The sequence below is a fragment of the Rhamphochromis longiceps genome, linkage group LG5 (genome assembly GCF_057381845.1).
Source record: "Rhamphochromis longiceps isolate RC_006_pf linkage group LG5, R_longiceps_female_GT1.1, whole genome shotgun sequence".
Classification (NCBI taxonomy): Eukaryota; Metazoa; Chordata; class Actinopteri; order Cichliformes; family Cichlidae; genus Rhamphochromis; species Rhamphochromis longiceps.
Window position 1 is genome coordinate 10,967,300 of NC_140561.1, and position 22,749 is coordinate 10,990,048.

The 22,749-nt window shown below is 41.9% G+C and overlaps 1 protein-coding gene across 9 annotated transcripts in view; it reads left to right on the forward strand.

The window, feature by feature from the left end:
• The first annotated feature begins 473 nt into the window (after nucleotides 1-473).
• Nucleotides 474-22,749, forward strand: part of sema3fb (sema domain, immunoglobulin domain (Ig), short basic domain, secreted, (semaphorin) 3Fb) — a 59,336-nt gene continuing 37,060 nt past the window's right edge. For all 9 annotated transcript variants that reach the window (XM_085405748.1, XM_085405750.1, XM_085405744.1 and 6 more), the window contains exons 1-2: nucleotides 474-922; nucleotides 2,843-3,023. In XM_085405748.1, the coding sequence (XP_085261874.1) occupies nucleotides 2,906-3,023 (118 nt within the window). In that variant the 5' untranslated portion in view covers nucleotides 474-922; nucleotides 2,843-2,905. The remainder of the gene's footprint in view (nucleotides 923-2,842; nucleotides 3,024-22,749) is intronic.

The window sequence follows — 22,749 nt, forward strand, 5'->3', positions numbered from 1 at the left end:
CAAAGTAGAAAATAACTAATTATTAAAAAAAAAGACTGATGACTTATTACACTGTCATAAGACCACTGAAAGCCCATAGTTAACAAATAAAGACCGGCAGACAGTGGGACCTGGCGCAGAACACTTTGTCTCTGTTAGTGCGTTAATCCTGATCTTGTTTAAATAAGGTGTGAACCCCTGATAAAATCGTCACAAGGGGATGATCCTAAAACTTTCTGCTTTGATCTCTGTGTAATAATAAATGTTCCATGATGAAATGGTGATACAAATACACTTTCAGTCAGCTACGCGAGACCAGAGCACAGTATAAAGTCTATTCTCTGACTGTGGTATGATAAGGTAGTAAATCACGTCCGTCGTCCCCCCCCCAGGCTGGCAGGCTCACTGATGGGCGGCTCGGCTTGTCGCTGCCCGCCCTGTGGGTGTGTTTAAGGCAAATGGGCCTCTGCATCCACCTGCTAGCGCCCTGCTTCCCTACAGTCAGGAGCGCCCAACTTTCCGACGGAGCACACGCTACGCGTCTGGACACCGCGGGGACTTTTCTTGTATCGAGCGGCTTCCCCCCCACGAGATGTTGATTGTAGTCGTGCGACGACAGCATCCAATCGACTCGCACAAGGTTCAGTTAGGAACATTTTCTCCCTTTTTATTTTCGCGCAACTGTAATTTTTCTCATTGTGTTCACTGACAACTCCGGGGCCAATAGACACGCAGTGCGCACAGGTACAAAGTGCCCCCACCCCACCTCCACCCCACTCCTGAACGGGGTTCGACCAGAAAGCCGCGCCGGGATTTTCTATTGTTATTACTGCTTTCAACTTGGAGAGAGAGAGAGAGAGAGAGAGAGAGAGAGTGATCGATCTGTTGGAATTGGTTTGTTCAATGACTTGCAAGGCTGAACTTATATCCGGAGACCCGTGAGGTAAGCCTGTATGGACTGTTCCTTTGTGATTATGTATCTATGTATTTATTTTACACTTTATTTCCTTATTATGAATATCACGCAACATGTTACCTGCATACAGGATCGCGCTTTTTTTTTGTCAAATACTTGAATTTATGATTGGCACCACGCCTTACCGACTCTCTCATTTTCTTTTTGAAACAATGAAACAGAAACAGCAAATTATGATCATTATTAATTTCTTTTGATCGGAAAATCAATTCCAGCGCGAATCATTATCACTGTTTATTTAATAGCTGTGCAGTTTACCGTGCGCTCTAATACCGCACCAGACTGTTTACAGTTCTGTCGTCCATGTGTAGCCAAGACTGCCAGTCTGTTACACACATTTCAGCGTGTTTCAGCAACATTCAACATTTTTGCATGAAATTTGTTTTATTATTATTATTCATTGCCGAAGAACACATTCATACATGCACGTGAATAAAGTTGTATAGTGTTTTATTTATTTTTACATACAATACAACACTGAGGAATTTCCCTGTGTCACGGTAACTGTGAAATGTTTTAAAAAATGTTTTTAATCGGCAGCAAATGCAGATGGTTATTTTCTTGTCTGCTGGATTAAAGCAGCGCTGTAGCCACTGAGCCCTGTCCATCCAGATTTTACTGGTTTCCGTCTGTAAGTTTTAATGATTGCATTACATTTGTTCAACACATGTCAGTTAATAAACTGTGAAGAAGCTGAGACCTTTTCTTCTTTTAAGCTATTTGGACTAATATGATGTTTCCATGACTAAAAGGGTTTTTGTTTTTTTGTTTTTTGTTTTTGTAAACTTTTGTATTAATATTTCATATCACTGTCTATGACATACATATTTGTATTTTTTACTTCATGGTACGGTGTGTCTTTCGCAATCCTCGGTGTCATCTGTGAGCGGTGCCTTGTTTGATTTCATGCGCTTGTGCGAAGGAGTTGGCCTCTCTCTTAGAATAAACAACTGGATGGTTTACAAATTGTAAACAGCCGAGGTTTAAACAGCTGCTTTTACTCATAAATTCGCTTCAGCCAACCAGTCTGAAGACTGTTCTGCTCTGTTGAGGTCTCTGAAGGTGCTTTTGAGGTGGAAATTCGTCCAATGTTTGAAGTGTCAGTGGTTTGTGCGGAGAGGAGATATGCAGGCTGTAGGTGTCCGGTCAGTGAGCTCAGGGAGGCTTTATGGGAACAAAGGTGGAAAAGAAAAGTTTTGCAGGTAAAGAGGTAGCTGCATACACGAGTATTTCTTATGGTCAGTCACATATGTGTGAAACATCAGCTGCTTAAAGGTATCTATACTTCATCAACAATTAATGTCACCACCTTTTTTTTAGTTGTTCAGCTTTGAGGCTGTCATTACTTGCAGGCCTTTTCTTTAATCAACAGCTAAGACCTGTATTTGAGATGCATCAATCACAATGTTATTTTTGTGCTATTTTCCTTAAGTAAGTGTGAAGTTGTGGTATAGCCTGGCATTAGGTGAACCCAGTAATTACAGCGTGGTGTCATGATGCAGGAATGCATTTTGGTTGCGTGTAGAGGAGCAGAAGAAAAGCTTCAGTGGAGTCAGCGCGATCCTGCCATTATTTTGTCGCGCTCTGAAAAACAAACATAATTTTTACCAAATGGAAGCAATGTGCAAGTCTCTAAAAGTCTGGCTCCTTTCCATTAGGACTCATCAGTTTAATGAAGCTCCCAGAAATCTGGGCGTAAACTCTGCACCTCGGTGCAGTGTCGCCCAAAACTCGCAGTGTGATGGGGCCCTTGGGAGATACAGATTTGACGCGTCACATAAAATTATAAATGAAAAACAGGCTCACGGTGGCAGATTCTTTTTTGGTTTTAAGTGTAAAGTAGAGTCAGCATCTTCTCTTCTCACGTGTTTCTTTTTGTCCCTGCAGATTTAAAAAAACAAACAAAAAAAACAAAAAGCAGCCTTTGGAGCTACAGGAGGTTGGTCCACCATGCAGCTGGACGGTCTGTGGACGGTCCACACCCTCCTGGCACTGTGCGGCTTGGCTTTTGGGAACCAAGTGAGCAATGAGCCACTGGCCGCGCCCCGTGTCTTCATCTCTTTTAAAGGTGGGAACCTGAACTGCTCTCTTCTACCCTCATCTTCCCTCTTGCTTCTAATTCTTGGTTTACTCCTGGCTTTCCTGTGTTTTAGTCAGTGCTGGTTTTTCCTCTGCCATGAGTTTGCTCACCGGCTGACTGATGAAATGACAGTTGTGCAATTGGAGTGATTGTGGCTTTGATAAGTTCTTGAGGGTTTTTCAGAGGAAGAACTTAGAGCATCACCAGAGCAGCGCTGCGCAGACCACAAACAAATCATGCAACTCTCATACGCACGCTGCTCCCTTTCCTCAGACCTCCAGGCATCATAATAACCACCAGATGCTCCCACTGGCCTGTATTGCACAAATACAAACACAAACAGTGACGGAGCAGATGCACATATTGAGAAATGTGTACGTCTCGCCCATTTTGAGAGCATATACATGATTATTGTTTTAGTTAATCAAATGCAGTGTCTTTATCTTCAGTCTTCTTTAGTACTGAATCTCTAAATTGGAGCCACAAAGAGAGATGGGATAATAAGGAGCATGTAATAACTCCATGGCCATTATGTGATTATTCTCTGGTGAAGCAGATGCACTTTGGGAGGCGGGGGGAGGTTGTATTTGTGCGTTCCATCGGCCATACAGATTAGGTGAGATGGTCTTCCGGGTTCTCCGGGGTGCAGAGTGAGAGAGAGGGTATTACCAAGAGCAAATTGCCAGGATCAGCCAAGCAGAGCGACATCCCCGGGGCCTGTCCTGCTCGCAGATCAAGCCTTTGATTAGCATCCAGAGAAAAGCTCGGGGAGCAAGCGGCAGCTCCCCTGTTTGCTTTTGCTTTCTTCGTTTCCCAGCGCTCCCTGGTAGTACAAGTTGACTTAATTAAGTGGACTGGCACAGTTCATTGTCGAAGGCGTTTTCCTGCTTTAATCAAGTGGGATTTAACACACCAGTGAGCTCACATCCCGAGTTCAGCCGTTTTTTCATTTTCCAGATATCATCTTAGTGCTGTGTTGTTTTAGAGAGAACTGTGCAAATTGTTTGTGTGCGTGTTGTTGGTTTTTTTACTCTATAAGCTGTTCTGTGTCCAGTGAGCTTGTGTATAGGTTCATCTTTGGATGGCTGAACTTATATATTTGAAAGCGACAGACTACAGGCGCTGTTCTTTGGCTGACAAGGAAAAAGCTGGGCACTGCTGCTTACCTGTGTATGTTTGCCTCTCTAGTCAATATGAATTTCACAGTCTACTGCTACTGCCTCTCTCAGAGGAATGCACCCCCCTCTCCATTCAATATTATGACTCCCTCTGCCTTAATTGCTTTTTTGAGAGGGGCCTTGTAGTCCTTACCTTGGCAAGCTGGCTGCACTTCCCCTGATGCATCATGATGTGTAAAGTTTTTTGCTTGAGCTGTTTGGGAAGGCAGTTTGCCTCTGAGCGGCGGCATAAATGGAACACAGCTTGAAGACAAGTATGGGCAATATGCAGGTCTTTTATGGTGAGACTACAGGAGGGTATGAGTTAATTTTCAGGTCCCACTTCATAATTATTGATCATTATGCCAGTGAGTCACCCTGTGAAGAAAAATCTTAAATTGCAGCTATAAAGCTGCTTGTCTGTGCTGAACTAAACACATGTTTCAAACTGATTAACTTGGTAGCAGAGCAGCGAGGTTAAGAACCATGACCTCTGTCTGGGAGGCCCTCACTTCCCTATTAAAGCAGGTAGAGTAAATCATGGGACCTAATTGCTTTTGCCTTTCCTCCATGTCGCGTGTGCAGCTTTTATAGCAGGAAAACACGTTCGGCGATGCTAAAATAACCCTCTCAGTGTACTTAGAGGACACGGGAAGTTGAACAATGTATCTGCTCATATGCATTTGATAAAAGATTTGTGTTTGCAAAATCTAATGGATAAAAAGTCTAACGGATAAACTTAGCAAGTAGACTTTGTTCAGGCTTATCAGCTGAGGAGAAAGGGCAACTCTGGCTGAAGAAGCCTTCCTCACTTTAAACAGCAAAAAGCTGTAGTCAGTGTCAGATGAGCAAATTGGGGACAAAGCAAACCCATAACAACTAATCAAGTGACTTTTTTTTTAAGTCGACTGGCATGATAGACTCTTATCAGATAAGTAGCTTATTTACACAGTGAAAGTTTTGATATTAAAATATCTTCCTGTTTGGGGACTGAATCAATTATGGTTTCAATAACAGTTTTTAACACACAGTAATGCACGTTTTCTTCTGTTTTAATGATTTTAATGGAGACATGCATCCTGTGGAGATGAAAACCTGTCTATTGTAATAATCACTTTCTGGCATCTTTGAGCTAAGTTATCTTAAATAAAGCAACCAGTCTTCGTTTAACACCAGATACAGTGCATTAGTGAAGTGATGGGCAGAATTGTGTATGTGCTCCACCCTTTTCTCTGAGACTCCCAAGTCACGCAAGATCTGAGTTTCAACATTTTAAGAGTTACATTTTTTCTTTTTTTTTTAAATCTTTTAAATGTTCTGCTTATATCACGCTGTGTTGCAGAAAACATGGCATTTTCTAAATGGACAAAACACTCCAGGGAGGAGGGAAAAAGTCATGCTGCTTCTGTTGGCCCACATTTCTGCTATAACATGTTTCAGTTCCTGCATAAAGTAGATCCAAATCTAAATCCATACTAATGGCTCTGCTACTCTGGGCACATGAACTTTAGCCTCATCTGGGCTGCTGTGAGTTCATATGCTTAAAATAATCGCAGAACATCACTTAGGCTGTGCTGTGTTCTTCAAATGCTTTAAATGCAGTTGTTGACATAACGGGCGTGACCGGTGATTACGAAAAAAAGAGAGAAGAAGAAGCCTTTTAATGTAAAGTTTTTCTTAGTCTGCTTAATTGCTAAGGCAGACGGCAAACGTCAGCTCAGAACAAACAGAGGCACGGGGTCAAGAGTCTCCATGCAAATTTTCCTTTTGGAAACAAGCTTCTCACACTTAACTTCAGCAATGCCACTCTGTCCCGTCAGTACAAGTAAAAAGTCCTTTAAATGCCATAACATCATCAGGATTACAGCACACTAGCCCCCACCTCCTCCCTCTGACTGCGCATGAGGCCAAAGCCACCGGGATGACGGCAGAATGTGGGTCAGCTCCGCTACAATAAACAGGCTCGCCACAGGCAGTGCAGGTGGCAGTAAGAGAAAGCCACCCTGGCTCATCATTAAGCCACATATTTCTCATCTGCACGCCCTCCTGTGAACGGCAAACAGCGGGCTACTATTTTTACCCCACAGGAAAGTCTGTAGTCTATATTGGGTGAGAGTGCATGTGTGTTTTGGTGGGTGGGTGGCAGCGTAGAGGGTTAGAAACTTCCCTTTGGGGTTAAATGCCAGGCATTCTGGTATGTGTCAACCCGTGTTATGGGGTGGTTATGTTTCTGTTTAGCTTTTAATTCCATCGAGTAACAACAGATGAGGATCAAATCTGAAACTGTCATGTAAAAAGCAGTGTAGCAGGGAAGTAGCTGCTTCGATAAGTCAGTAGTTTGGTATCGCTTCGACTTTGGGCTCGGCCTTTTACAACCAGCCTGTCACTTGTCTAGTAAATGTTTAAACTGTTATTGCTGTTGTTCACACAACACATTCCCATGGTCACTTTCTTCTTTGGAGCTATAGATTAGTTGCCCGAATGAACCCAGGCTCTTAACACTTGTGACCTTATCGGCGTGCATGTTTGAGTCTGAAGCCTTAAGTGTTTATTCAGCATTGATTGTTTCAGTGACAAATGCAGTTTAAACTTTTGATCTTTTGTATTATTACTTGTGCATTTGCTGACAGTAATAACAACCTGCAGCTTCCCTTTCAGTTTCTTGATGCACATCTGACTTGCTTCAAGCATACTGGTAGAATTTCACCCTCGCAGTAATATTGCAATGGTGCCCGACCGCGTGCATAAGCCACGAAACCACTGACCCTGTCGTCTGGGGCTGCTGCTGATGTTTTGCTGTGATCTCTAATTACTGTTTGCGAGGCCTGAGTCCATATAAACCCACGGCAGTAGAGTAATGACTGAAAAAGCACTGAAAACCACTATTACTTTGGCCACGTCCCAGACCTCAGCTTGTCTCCACAGCAGCTAAGCTCAGTTATATTTAGTGTAAAACTCTCTTCTCCCTCGGCAGCCACACAGAAGTCATTTGTGGCGCTGTGGTTAACCACTGAACGCAAACGGCCAAGTGGTGACGGTGGTTTAAGTGCAAGTGTAGTTTGGTCCGGAGCAACTTGTGCTCTGCTGCGATCCAGCTGTCAAAAGTGTCACTTAATTGTAACGTCCAACTTGGCCTGGAAACCACTGACTTTTAATTTAATGGAGTGGGTGTAGAGAAGAGTGTGTATATTAAAGAAAAAAGAGGCTGAGCCCGATGTTCCAGGAAATGGTGTTAATCCTCCGCTGCGGTGTACATGACTTCAAAACATTTGTATTTGTAACGGCCGCTCCTTAAACTTTATGGGGAAAATTTGTCTCTCATTTATAATCACTGCTGAGGACTTTAGAATTCACACATTTGTTTTAATTTATGGACATAACTTCTGTTGCGTGGTTTTCCTATAACTTCACACGTGTGAGGAAACACATTAAGTGGGGATTTGTGCTCAAGCAATTAAAAGCTGAGTTCATGTTAAAATGGGATGCAGCTCAGCCTGAAATCTATTTATCTCTCTGGCCAAGCTAATTTCTGAGCACAGCATGGTTTATGTTCACTTCATTGAGCTTCATTTAAATCTTTTTAGCAGTTGGCGTAAATGAAATGTGACTGCTGGTCTGCAGCAGTCCTCACCCAACTTTAGGCATGAATGCTTGTCTGGTCACAGGTAATCAGTGAACGCTTCACAGCGGTATACGTCCAACGGCCTCAGACTGAGAGGTCAGACTCTGGGATCGATTATCTGTCTGTCTCTGCCCCCCTGCAACCTTAACTCTGCCCCCTATTTGGTGGATGACTGATAGTACCGTGATTACATTTTATTTCTGGACCACTGAGTCTATTGTTTTGATTGGAATGCACTGAAGATGAAAAATAACAGCGTACTTTTCACTTAAAGCACAGTGTCATTAGAATTTGTGTCTGTGGATAATATTTTAATGTGATTCGCAATGAATCAATATGTGTTGCAGGTTCTAATTATTCTTTTCTTCAAGTTTTACTCACATCCGTAATGAAAAGTAATGTAATCTGTAATGCATAATTGCTTTTAAATGTGCTAAGAATTTATCGTCATAAAGTTTTGCAATTGAATTTATTCATCTGTTGGCCATAGACTGCAGTACTGCAGGAGACAGTGCTCCTGCCACCCTCACCCCTCTACTTGTCAGGTATATGTGTGGGACAGACGTGTGATATTCCCTGAAAAGATGAGTCTGTTGGCTCCTTTCAGCATGTTGCCCCTGAATCCAGCAGTAAGCTGATGCCCCGTCTCTATCAGTGCCAATTTCCTTCTGCAAATAAACTCGCGTTCACAGTGTCATCTCATAGCCAACCGTTAGCTCTGTCTGAGCCTCCCACCCGGCGCTGATGCTGCGCCTCCTGGAATATGTGTTTTATCCTCTCACTGCCAATCGCTGTTAAATGCGCACAGGCTTTTCTTTATGATGGTCCATGAATTGACTCATTGTGTTTCAGTGTTATTGAATATAGCCGCTTGGCACCTCTGCTTGATTCTAATGCCATATGGCTGTGAGGTTGTAAAGAGTATCACATGCTGCTTGGGTGGTCCTAAGGTTTGATAAAAGAGGGAGTAGTATCATTGCTGGGATTCTCTTTCTTCAGCATATGGTTACTGGATGTAGGGAGTGTGTGTGTGTGTGCAGGTGTGTGTGTGTGTGTATGTGTGTGTGTGTGTGTGCGTGCAGGTGTGTGCAGGTGCAGAGTTGTTAAGAGAGAACATTGTTCTTATGCTTCTGATGATTGTGGGCAACCAATGAAGGTGACAGCTGATCCCCCACGCACCACTCCCATCCACAACCAGTTGTGCTGCCCCTCATTGAGTGTCCTTCCTGTTAAAAGGGGGATTTTTCATTCCCATTGTCATCAAGTGGTCATTCATTCAAAAAAATATATCCAACATGCTGACTTTCAGTTCTACCAAATTCTATCTGTGACTTTCTGCACATATTTATACTTCACACCTGCACATATGGATAGTATGCATTCAATTGTTTTATAGTGTTGGTTGTGTGTGTGTATGTATGTATGTATATATATATATATGTATATGTATGTGTGTGTGTGCTTCTTTTCATGTGTGCCGAGAATTACCAAATTAAATTTCTTTACGTGTGAACATATAATCACAATAAAGGACTGTTCTTCTTCTTCTTTCAGTTAGTTGAATACATACATACACAATTTCTTTTACAATAGGTCTGTATAATATTAATTAATTTAATGGAATCTGATCAAATGAAATTTACTTGATCGGTATGCAGTTTATGCGAAGCATATTTTCCAAGCATATTGATTATTATTATTGTTTATTTTTTATTATTATTATTATTATTATTATTATTATTATTATTATTATTATTATTATTATTTGAATAAATAAACTTTTGATTTGATATATTTCAGTTGCATTTTACTCTTAAAATTATTGCTTCATGTTTATGAGAATAAACAACATTGTTTTTAGGGTAGGGGTCTGATTGATAGGATCTTACAATATGAAGCACCTGGAAGTGACTGTTGTTGTGATTTGGTGCCATAGAAACAAAGATGAGTTGAACTGAATTAAAAATGGTTGCTGTAACCAATTAACAGTTTAACTACTGGTCATATTGGGTAAAGAAAAGCCTGAACTAATTTCAGAAGCCTGAACTGGTAAATAACTCCACTCTAACCATAACATATCAAAATAGCTGCCAAATAGTCTGTTAATTTCAGCTCAGCTCTAATCGAACTCTTATGCCTTAATGTCCTTTTTCCTTCTACTACTTAGCTAACTTTCTCTGGCATCGGAACTACAGTAAATGCACGGGGACTGGGGTGTTTTGGATTCCTGGCGTGTCAGCGGCGCTCTCTTTTTGCATCTGCAGTATGAGATCTGTCATATCGAGAGCAGGGCGTTTGCGCTTTGGTCAGGGTTTCACCTGACGAGCAGCCTTCTGAGTCAGGTGACTCGCCAGTGAAACCGAGATGGTCTCTCAAAATGAATGAGGACCCAGTGTTGTCTCTCCATCTTGTCTTTCAAGGGCATGTTGCTGCATCTAATGCCGCCACCCTGACTCTCCTCACAAGACTGAAAAATACCACCCAAACTGTCCAGATATTGTTGTAATTTTTTCTTTCTTTCCACCAGTAGCTATCTGTTGCACATATGTTTTCTATTTATGGAACTGTACACTCTTCCAGTTTTTTATGAAATTGCCAAAATATGCAGGTTTAGAGCACTAGAGATCTCAAACCGAGCAGAGGACGTGGTTATGTCACAGTATGGACAAATGTGTTGGAGTCGTAAATTATTTTGCATGTTGAAACCAAGTAATGAGGTTAGATGATGTACTTTGTTAGTTTCTGTAATCACAACAAGCTGCCAGGGAAAGGTTTTACTGCCAACAGTAGCCTAAAACTTCTCAAAGGAGAAAACCATCAGTCACCCTTTGTTGTCATTGTACTACATTTTCCTTTGTTGAGGAAACTGATAATAGATAATGATGTAGCATTCCCAGCCTTGACATCTTGGTAACCTGGTTGGTATCTAGCACACCTGCCAGTCTTCTAGGCTCGTTCTTTCCAGGTGGCATAATTAAGACTTCCTGTGGGACTTCATGTCTTTTCTCACTTGTGAAAACAGGGCATTAGCGGAGACCGGATGAACAGGTTGAAGACTCAGACTAGCTTTGTCTTTGCACTGCTGCTGAGGCTGAACATTGTATATTCTTAGCACCAGTGTTTCTCTTGTGGCAGATTAAGGTGTCAGGGAGAATAATGGTCCAGACGGCTTACACAAGTTCTTGGATCCAGCTCAACCTGCGCCCAAGTTTCACAAAAGGTTTACGGTTTCGAATGTGGCATTGTGTGTTTTCCTTTAGGAAAATGTAACTCAAGAGAAACATGGTAAAAAAGACAGGAAGCTGTACACAGAGGTGTGGGAGTAAGATAATGAGACAGGTAAAATGAATTCAGTGGTTGCCCAGGTGAATGGCACCTGCTTTGAAGTGCTTCTTTGTCTTGTCATCTGGGCAGATGGATGACTTGATCCCTATCACGGTCTAATACTCACCAATTTCTGTTATCTTAGATCATCAGACAGAGAATTGTCGTTGCTTTTTGAGACTTAAAACTGTGGATGGTATTCAGGTTTGAGTCATTTATCTGCTCCTGAACACTTCCCTTGAAGCCAGCCTGTCAAAGCACTCTTTTCATTGCAGCTCATCCAGAACACTGAACCACCTTGTCTTCAACCTCTGCAAATTCACCCCGCCACCCCCAACGCCAACCCCCTACCGGGGCTGTATGTAGACGTTCATATCATATTCAAAGCACAGTTCTGCCATACCAGCTTTTGAAGGTAACAGTCCCTTTCCTCTCCTGCCTTGTACCTCCTGGTCTGTGACTTTAGTCCTGCACACCACCCCAAACTTCCCCGGGGTAAGCTGCAAAAAGACACTTGGCTCGTTTTTTGCTGCAAACAGCCAAATCATCACTTGTTCGTTCTTGTTCCTTACTTAAGGCTTCTGAATGCTTACCTCACTCTAGCCTAAAGAGTACAATCAGTCCACGTCTGTAGTTGCAGGCTTTTAACGTTATCTCTTCACGAGGTATCTCATATCACCCTCATATCAAGACGCTAAGTATATAGGAGTTGCTCAGGAAGGTCAAGTGGGAGGGAGTGACCCAGACACGGGAGGTCAAGGCCACTGTCACCTTCTGATCTACAACCTCAACATTATTTCTCACCCTCTGACGCTGGGGGGTAGTATTTCAGATGCCTCTTGCAGACTTGGAACTCCTAAGATGAGCACTTTTTTCGTCCCTGCAGTAAATCCACCATAGCTGAGATGGTGCAATGCACTGTGACGTCATAGACTGCATATTGCCAGTACAGATTAAATGCTGCACTGGACCATCAGTTTGTTAACTGTCAAGACAGAAATGCTGATAATGTTAATGGTATGTTTTCTATGCTTTTGCTGTGTAAACATATTTACTGTGATATCTGACAGCTTGTTTCAATGAGGCCCCAAATTGCTCCCGATGGTCAGGCCGCTACCTTTCATAGCAGCTCTCTGTGTGTGAGGTCGGTCCAAGTACTTGAGCACTTTGGACAAGCATAGGTTTACTATGTACAGTATGAAATGATTTGTTTTACAACTAAAAGATACTGTAGACCATTTATTTAAGTAGAAGCACTGATAGCACCCAGTTAGTGCTCAGGTAAAGTATGTATAGTAACCATGATAAGATAAAAATATTTTAAGTATTAAAAGTGATTGCAAATCGATTATTGTTTCTCATTCATTGACTCTGGGGCAGCATTTTACTCTTGGAATTAGCTGAAGTGGAACAGATTTTTAAAAAAACAAGAGTATTTTGAGATTTTTGTGTGTTTTGCATGTAAATTAAATAATCTGAAAAGCACCTAGTAGCACAAGCTGTCATATAAAATCTACTGGAATGAAAATAATGTTTATTTCTGATATGCTGTGAAAGTGGAAGTAGCTCAAATTCCAACTTAAGAACAAACCATAAAATTTGCAAATATATTTAAAGGTGGCTACTTTTCACCAATTTATTTTTCTAACAATATGCTATATTTACATTTGATCATATGAGGATTAGTTAGACTGTTCAACAAGCAATAGAGATTAATGTTGAAAAAAGGGTTTTGCAAACATTAGGTCATGTTAGTGAAGCTGACGTAATCGCTGCCATGTAGTTTAAGTCATAACACAGAGTTTTTAAAGTGCGGTGTACAAGAAGAGCATACATCCATAAATATCTTTTTCAGCTGAAGCCCCGGCTCCATTCATGATGTTTCTAGTTGCTGTGTATCAGTGCAGCTGGCCGCAGTGATGAAACTGGATTATTTCTGCTGCGCTGTGACTTTTTATTGGGGTTTCAGAAAATTTAAAAAAAGTGATAGTAAGTAAATCCAGGGCAACATTTGACCTCTTCAGATTCGCATTTAGTGACAAACAAATGTTCATTATCAATCACCAGTCACCCATACTGCTAGGACAGAGAAAGTCGTCTGTGAGATTGGAGTGCAGAACACAGAAACTGTGCGCTATTCAGCTCATAAACTGCAGTCAGCAGTTCACCTCCCGCCTAAAACCTTTCACCATGTTTAGACCCTGCTTCCCACCTCTTCATCCGATCACTGATGAGGTCATACATTATTCCACGTTGGTAAGGGGAAATGAGGCCGTTTGGAAGACACACTGAAGAGTTTAACCCATAAGAGCACTCGGGCATAATACAATGCATGCACTTTGATGTCTTTGTTGTGGTGTGGTTTTGAAATGCTGATTTGGAGATTTCTCTTTTGCATGTTGGTGGAGTAGGTGTTAATTGCAGAGTGTGGGGACGGACTCTTGATCCCACCCATTGAGGATGGGCTGGGGCCGGCAGTGACCCCCTGATAGGCTTGTTTTTTTGTAAATGTCCCCCCTGTGGTGTTGTGTCCTCTTGATTGGTGAGGGAGATGAAAAAGGGGAGACCCTGGCATGCAAGTCCCCTTGTTGTTGTTGTTGTTTGGCGTCGCCCACACACTCTTCCCCCTGTGAAGGTCCTATAGCTGCAGGGGTGTTTGTGTAGGTTTGCCTCTTATTCATAGAAGTTCATTCACATTCTGGGAGACCTGGGGGTGGACGTCAAACTGGCATCAGGCCTTTTTTGTCAATGAATGCCGCACACAGGATCCCCGCAGGCCTTTTACCGTGCTTCCTATAGGATTCCTCGGTCCGGGTCCGAGGAGCACCACTGTGGCGCTCCAAAGGGAGGACAGCAATTTAGAGTGGAGGTGAAAAATGAGGTCCTCAGATGGGAAAATGAAAATCAACAAGAGGAAAAGAGACTGTTTACATCCTGCACTCCACCTGGCACGCTGCCAGACCAACAGTGGGAGATGTGTTGCAATATAAAAGCAGAGAGGATTATGAGTAGTAAGGGAAATATTTGTGAAACTATTTGGTAATGCCCTGGTGTTGCTAACTTTGTTCTGTGATCCTTTTCTTTGATTCTCTCGGCGAGATGTACATGCTCATGAGCTCTCCAAGCCTCTTATTGTTTTGTAAATCTTCAGATGAAAGAGCGTGGTGTTACTGTGTGTTCTAAGTCCCTGTTTGACTTCTTAACTCAGTTGCTTGTTTTCCTGCTTAGCCCTTCAATGGTGGGTTAATGAATACTTTATTGCCACTTTACTGTGTGGATCTTAGTGGCCGTATTTAATTTCTCCCCCCTCGAGGGACGTCCTGTGGCGTTTCCCAGAGTTTCGGCGCAGCCTACTTTGCATTTCTTTTCTGCGAGAAGACAAACGCGCCTAGAGTCCAAGATGAAGCGCTCTGACAGAGGGAGGCCGGGACAGAGAAAAGGGGATGAGAGGAAGAGAGGCAGGCACAGAGTGAGCTAGGATTTCACTCCCACTTCTTTCCCTCCGAGCTCTGAATCAGTCCAAAGTTCCTCTCATGGGCTACAGTGTGGATCAGGTTTTACCCCTGCTTGTCTTCTCCTACCTTCCCAAGTTTTGACATGCTTATGTTTTATCTTTCAGGGTGGAATTAAAAGCAGCACAGTAGGGCTGCACAGTCAAGAATAGAGTTGCAGAAAGTTTGTTGGATGAGCTCTCCAGGATAGACACAGAAAAAAAACATAAACACAGAAAACCCATTCAGTAATCATACACCATGGGATGTGTCCATATTTTGTCATTTAACTGGAGTTGAGCTTCAGTGGTGTGGATTTCAGGGAGCAGTGAATGCATTTCTGTGTCACTGTAGTTGACACCTAGAGAAAAAAGACAAAGCTCTCAGGTCCACCTCATGTGGGTCACCACTGATATCATAGCCCACCTTGAAAGTGTTTCTTCTCTTCACTCAAAATGCTGTCAGACAGATCTCAGTAATCCTGCTCAACTGTGATGAGTGTTTGCTGTTTTAAAGCCTGTAATTAAGTCAGTTAACCTCCCCTCTGTTCCAAGAGGTTCCAGAGAGAGAGGTTCCAGGGGGTCCAGGCGCCCTTCTCTGTCACATGCTGAACCCCGTGGTGAGCGATGGGTTTTTAATGGAGGCCTCCCAGCACAAAACCAACCTGAGGGAATATTTAAAAGATTGGCACAAAACAAAAAAGCGCAGGAATGAATAAACAGCCCCTTCCTGTCCCCGTAAATTTGGAAGCCTCCTTTTTCCAAAGGTAATTGATTGGAACAAATTAGCAGCGGAAAGATAAACTATGGCTAGGTGAGATGCTGGGCTTCTGGTGATACGCTCTGGGCATAATTAACTGTTGCGTTGAGGCCCGTGGTAAAGCTCGCCCCTGTGTTTGCCGTATTAGCACTAGTGCTGGACTCTGTGGAGACGATCTGTAAATCTACTCTACGTTCAAGCAAAGTGTTTGAGTTGTTTTAGGGGATGCAGTTTGTTTCCACAAAAGTATTACGCCAGAAATAAGAAAAAAAGTTGGGCGTTGCTTAGACTGGCAATGATGTGGGAGGCACTTGTTGCACATGTGCTATTGTGGTGGTTGTGGTCATCAGTTTGGACATAGGGTATTGTAGTTGCACCTCATATTGCACCTTAAAAAAATCCGTAGTGGCATCAGAGACTAACATCACAGTCAGAAGTAATTACACCATGACTCAGTTTATTATGATTTGCATGGTTAAGGGAAAAGCAGGAGTGTCTTTTAGCTAAAACTAAGGCAACAGAACATGAAAGCTCAGTGAAATAAAATCAACAGAAGATGATAAAACCTGGCATATTTAAATTATACCTAGTTTAAGTTGCACATTATCGGCTTTCCATTCTCTTTCTATTCTTGCCAAAGAAACTTGCAAAATCTAACAACCAAGTTACGTCAAGTTCTGAAACAGCTTTTAACACGCAGACACCAGAGTTGCTGATAGACGCAGCGATGAGTCTTTTCACAGCTCAAGCCTACCTCTACCTCTGTGTCGTTCCAGGTTTAACACATCCACACTTCTTTCTCTTAACAGTGTGCTTCAGCTGCTCGGCAACGCCTCTCGAGATGTCAAGAAAATTCACTTTCATGCGTTAATCAGACGGGAAGTCTGAGCGAGCTCTGAAAAGAGCTGTCATGACCCCAAACAATCACTGACACACCTGATACTTTACCTGTCACAGGGTTCCCTCTCCTTTTTAATTCTCCTTTATGAGCCGTGCCTTCATTGTGAAGGATGCTTTCATGTGCTGTTAAATGTCTGTTGATATGCCTGCAGACATTTTGTCCTTTTGTCGTTAGGGCTTCACACACAAGGTCTGCTGTTAACATTCTCTAATAATGTCATCTAAATTAGGGCTGATATAACGATATATATCGAATGACAATATAAAAACGTCTATCGTTTCATTTTACGCTATCATTTGTTTCGTGGTGTCGCAAAATAAACTGTTTACGGCAATATTTTTTCATCGTTTTAATGGTCACTGTAGTGACTATATTAATTTCTTAAGTATTTCTTAATTTCTAAGCAAGTGCGACGTTCGTGACAACAGCTGTGTGCAGATCAACAGTGCATCATATATCGAGTACGGGAGAGAGTATGAGCGTGCAGCGTTTAAAGCGTGGAAGTACTGACCTTACTTTGAGTTTGATTCCATAAAAAGTGACAAAAACATTAGTGTCCATTGTGCGTGGGAAGAAAACTTCTTTTTACAGCGAAAAAAACCCCCTAAACTTCCAAGCAAGCACTGAGTGCGCTACCACGTAATGGGGAACTCACAGAGAAACTCGCGGATTCTTCCACTGACCGCCGCGGCACACCTGCACCAGGGTAAACCTCCGCCTACCCAACTCCTGCTTTACAGGTGAAAATAGAGCAAAAGGACCGCTAGTCTTTGACTTTATTTATTTTCTGCTGTGTTTTACTTGCATCTATTTGAAAGACTGAGTGTAAACACACACAAAAAAAAAACATTATGTGCTGGAATGTGCAGAAATTAAAATATTAAACAAATTTCTTCCAGTCAGAGAATGTTGCATATAATTAAATTTTTGCTTGATGCATAAAGTTAAAAGATTAAAACTAATAAAACAAGTTTTAAAAAGAGACTTTTCCATTTGATTATGAAAGAGCTATCGCTTTATCACCTATTCAGGTTGTAAATCGTGTTTTTAAAAAGTAACTAAGTAACTAAGTAATTAATTACTTTTGAAAATAAGTAATCAGTAAAGTAACGGGATTACTTTTTTGGGGAAATAATCAGTAATTAGTTACTGATTACTTTTTTCAAGTAACTTGACCAACACTGTTTGAGGTTAGCAACAACAACGGTAACAGCATCGCGTGTCTGCTTGATTATGTTCCACATAAACCTTTCACAATAAAGCTCAAGATCTTGTTGAGACTTTTCAAAACACCGCTTTTTAGTAAAGCTTCCATCTGCAGCCTTGGTTCTCAATCTGACTCTTGCTTGTTTTGATTTAAAAAGGGCCTTGAGGTTTATTGTGAGAAATAACATCTGACAAAATGAGGTGTGCTCATTTCTGCAACCTAGACAAGGTTAAGGGGAAGATGACTGATAGATGGATATTTCTGTAAGTTTCCCATTCTTTCACTCAATTTCAATCAATTCAGTTTTATTTACAGGGCGTGAAATTTAAAACAACAGTCACCTTCTCCCCCATGAGCAAGCACATTGTGACAGTGGGAAGGAAAAAAATCCCTTTTGACAGGAAGAAGCCTCCAGCAGGACCAGGGGCAGCTTTACCAGATTTGTATGCTTTAACCAGAATCCTTATATCCTTATTATAATTATTTTCTATTACTTTCTTTTACCCTACTTTTTAAAAACATGCTGTTTACAATGACACAAATTGTTTACTTAATTACCCCCCTTTGTTTTTTAATGTCACATAATCGTGACACTCATGCTCTGGTAACTTCAGGTAAAGGTTACAACATGTGACATGAGACGAATCTTGATAAAAGATTTTTGTTTGGCGGCCTCAGGCTACGTCCACACGTACATGCAGAAATGAAGGAAAACGCTGCCAGGAACATGCCAAAGCAACAGGTGGCGATATATTCCTAACCGTGTAGAAATGTTGGCCAATCAGAAGTGTAGAAGCCTCAGTGGGAAAAAGTAAACAAAGCTGGGGCATAGAAGCAGAACCGAGTCGTATGTGTGGAGGGACAGTAACTGTGTGTGTATATGTAAGCATTTAAACACTGCAGAGAGTAAAATTAACAGTAACAGTATTGTAGAAATTCATTTCACGGAAACAATAACGTGGCGCACAGTGTGACGTCAAAAAATGCGCACACCTTTGATGCTGCGTTTTCTCCGTTTTTCTCGTCCACACGTAAATGCAAAAACTGAGTTTTCGAAATTATCCACCCTGGCCAGAGTTTTTAGAAATCTCCGTTTTCAGTGACCGAAAATGCCGTTTACGTGTGGACGAAAGGTGCAAACGCATAGAAAAATCTCAGTTTTCAAAAATACCCGGGTACGTGTGGACGTAGCCTCAGTTTTAGAGCAATTACAGCAGCTGACCTGCTGATCTGAAGCAAGTCTTTCTGGTTGGCGTTTATCTAGAAGTTGAATGTTTTTCAAATATAAACTGAGCATTATGCGTAATAATTTTCACATAATATTGTTTCATGTTTTCTTACTTAAAGAAAACCTTGAGAAGGTTTAAAAAGCACTGATAAATGCAAAATAATCTAACTGCCTGCTTTTCATGTGTATGTCAAACATGCATAATTTGTTTTATACCGGTTAAAATCCGGCACGACCCTTTAATGCTGATGTACACTAATTAATCTCCCACTACTCCCAGCGGTGATACACTGCAGTTAACTGCACATTATTCCCAAATATTTTCTCTGCAGTGAACTCTCCCTGGCTGAGATACAAGCAATATATCTTGGATGAATACTCCACATTCTCAAGATAAACTTGCCCGGGGAAGCAGATTACTCTGCTCATATAGAGGTTCCGCAAGAGCTCTGTTTTGACTTGTCTGGCTTAATTGCTGCGTCAATTAAAATGTTTTTCAGAAACACTGTGTGAGCTGGGCAAGGGCCAGGAGAATTGCTAGAGGCTCCGGCTTGTTCACAGCTGTGTGTTGCCTGCAGTGTTGATGAAGGGAGAGTGAGAGGAAGTGAGGCTGAGTTGCCGAGGAGCTCAAGCGGTTAGCAGCCAAACAAAGGCATAAGGTGCGCGCTCCTGCCCGCAGTAAACAACGAGCGCTGTTATCAAAATGTAAACACAAACATTGGGATGTAGTTAGGCTTTATAGCGAAAGAAATAGACTAAAAAGTCACCTAAATACAAAAAGCATCAGTTGTAGCCTTATGATTGAAATTATGTTCATTTTGTTAATATAGTCACCATGGCCCTCTGCGAGTTTATTATTAAGAGTGGAGCCAATGACAACATACGATATTAACAGGATTATAATTGGAGCTGAATCTTGTTCTCTTTGGCGATGTGTAATATATTAATGTGGTCTCCTTTGGGACATGAAGGACGTGACCCACGATGGGCTTCGTACGAAATTAACGGGTAATTGCCGGGTGCTACAGGGCCACAGATGACTGTGAGAACAAGGCCGCTTTCCTGCACAGATATGCTGGCTGAGAGCATCCTCCCATGAAGAACAACAGCATCAGGACATGTAACATGAACCAAAAATGACACGAGTGACGTAGTGCTCCAGCTATCACGTTAATCATGTTGAGCAATGAAGGAAGTCAGAATACATTATTAAAGAGCGACAAAGTTTGTGTATGGGGGAAGCTAAGCTGGATGGATGGACTGCGTTACAGTCTTGGCCCATCCATCCAAGACTTGTTTTTTTTAAGCTTGGCCAAGCTCCTTCCTAACCTTAACCACATGTCTGGAACCTTTAAGAAGCAGTCGCTTCAATCCATAAAAAGGATGTTTACCTAAACCTCAGCAAGACAAAAGGAGTGCCACCTTAAGGAACAACTGTTTAGGGTTTTAAGAAGTGTAGTAAGATCAGTGTCTGTGTTACAGAACTAACAAGCTTTCAGATAAAAACCTTCAAGTCGAAGACCCATCACTCAAACTAATTCCTGAATTCACAAACGCTGAACCTCCAAAACAGGAGCTCTCAAACTCAGTAAAGGTGAATGGTGCCTCAAACAGGAATCAGCTGTTGCTAGCTACACATGTCGTGGTTACACTGGGCCCCTAAATGTTTTCCAACTACCATAATTTATTTTTCTCATTTTCTTATTCCAGTGATTATTCGCCCATTATTTGTGTCTGTTTCGCAGCAATCCCGTGAAAGCCTTCCCACTCGGCTTCCTCCCCTCTGCTTTTCTTGTCTTTACCATCTAGGAATTCACTCTCAACAGTGCAGTATTTTAGCCACTTTGTAATCCATACCTCCGACCTCTCCTGTAGCTTATTACCTACTGCCAAGACTGTTCAAGAGGACGACTGCGGGGTCACAGAACAGGATATCCTGCATGTCAGTCAAACGTCAAGGCTGTCAGGTGTCTCCGATTTTAAACCCAAATCGGGGAAAGCCTGACTGGTCATTAAAAATCTCCCAGGGAGGCTGAGTTTTGAGTTTTGCCAAAGCTCAGTATACTTCCACAGCTGTCAAGGTGTCTGTATGTCTGCTGCGTTGTGGAGATGTCACCTCAGGCACTATTCAGTCAAGTAAGAAAGAAACAGGCTTCCTCTGGATTAATGAGGAAGGGATATAATAATGTTGGGATATAGATGAGTTGAAATGTGACCGGCTCTTCTTTTACATGTTGTTTTTTTCTTCTATAGATGACTTCACTGTACTCTCCCAGGCGTGTTTCCCAGTGCGTATCCCATATATGGGACTGATATCCAGGCTTTTGGCTGAATGAAAAGAAATTTTTATTAAATAAACTTCCACAACCTCAGGATATAAAATGATTTTAAAAGAAATGTATTCTCATGGTCAAGAGACCCCAAAAGGAGTATAATATGGAAAATAAAATCCTGCTCCAGTTTTTATCTGATGCCGTACAGTATGAGATTTATAAGTTTCAGATTTTCTTTTGTCAATTTTGCAATCTCAGTGGTATTGGCCCATAGGGAGTACAGGCAAAGGGAGCGTGCTAAGGAGCATGTATAGCAGTACAGTGAACTTGTTTGCTCCATTTAGACCATTCATTCACTCTTCTCCTCCCCTCCCGCCTACTCCCTGCTGATTTCTGCTGTCATGCCAGCCTCAAAAGTTATAAATCACTGTGGATTCTGCAGCCTTTTCATGGGTTTGTGTAGGGGAGTCCCTTTTGTAAGCTTCAGATGTTTGGGGTCAAAGCCAGGCTATCAACCAAAGCAACCAAAAGAATTGTTGATGTGTGAAGTGCGAGTTTGTAATTGAAACGATAAAGGAAGTCCTATAGGGACTGTATATCATCCCACTCAACAAACACAACAAAGTGTATTAGAGGGATTGTGGACTTCTCAAATGAGGAGGGGGGTGTCTTCAGAAACAACACTTTTCACATTCTACATTTTTCTTCCTCCCGGTTGTGGTGTGGGGCTGCAAGAGCGCAAAAGCGCCGACCTCTGAGTGCACTCAGGCTCTCGGAGAGATTGCAGCCCTGTCAGAGAACACGATGCCGCCCCATTAACTGAGATAAGGCAGGTAGGGATTGAGAGGCTGAGATCAATGAGTCATTATGGGGAGTGCAGAGGATTCGAGGCCCGAGTGGGATGGTTACATTCATGGCTTAGCAGTAGGACGGCCCAGCATTCCCATAACCACTTCCTACCAATCCGTGGAGCGACCATCAGGGTAGGAAAACCCTGCAGGATTTTCTCTGGATTAACAGTTGAGTCCATGTCAAATATTCTATCCAAGAATAATGAGGCAGGGCACAACCTTTTCACCTGACACATTTTCATATCTCCAGAGCAACACATTTATGGATTCTGCTGTTCTGTGAAAATGCTTCACGGCCTCAGGTCTTTGTTCACGTGAAGAAGATTTAGCTCTTAAAGTAAGATAAAATATCGTACATCCATTTTTCTCCAACTGAGTGTAACTCTTATAAAATCCTGGAGGTTAATTAAAGTCAAAATGAGCTCAGTTTGAACATTTGGTTTGTTTTCCATGTAATATTGTGAATAAACTTTGGGTTTGTGAGATTTATGAATCTTTTTTTAAATTAACATTTTTCACAGCATCACAGCAACGTTTTTTCTGAATTGGGGTTGTAAAAAACAACAAAAACAAAACAAAAAAAACCATTATCTATCTCACTTGTGATTTTATTATGTTGATAGTTGCGGCAAAGCCTCAGAAAGAAGTATTTTTTAAAGAAATATGTTGGTGCAGTTTAGTGTGGTTTGGTTTGTGGTGTGATCCCATTTTTCTGTTTTTCCACTACCCATTTTAAATGCCCACTCTTACCTGAGGCACAGTGCTGACAGTCCTCTGTGTTACTCTCTGACTACATTTTGGCTGATATTGATCAAACTTGAAAGGGGAGCCCTTAAGTGAATGTGTAAAAAGTCCTGGTAATCAATGATTGACAGTTGGCATTTCCCCTCATCAAGGTCAC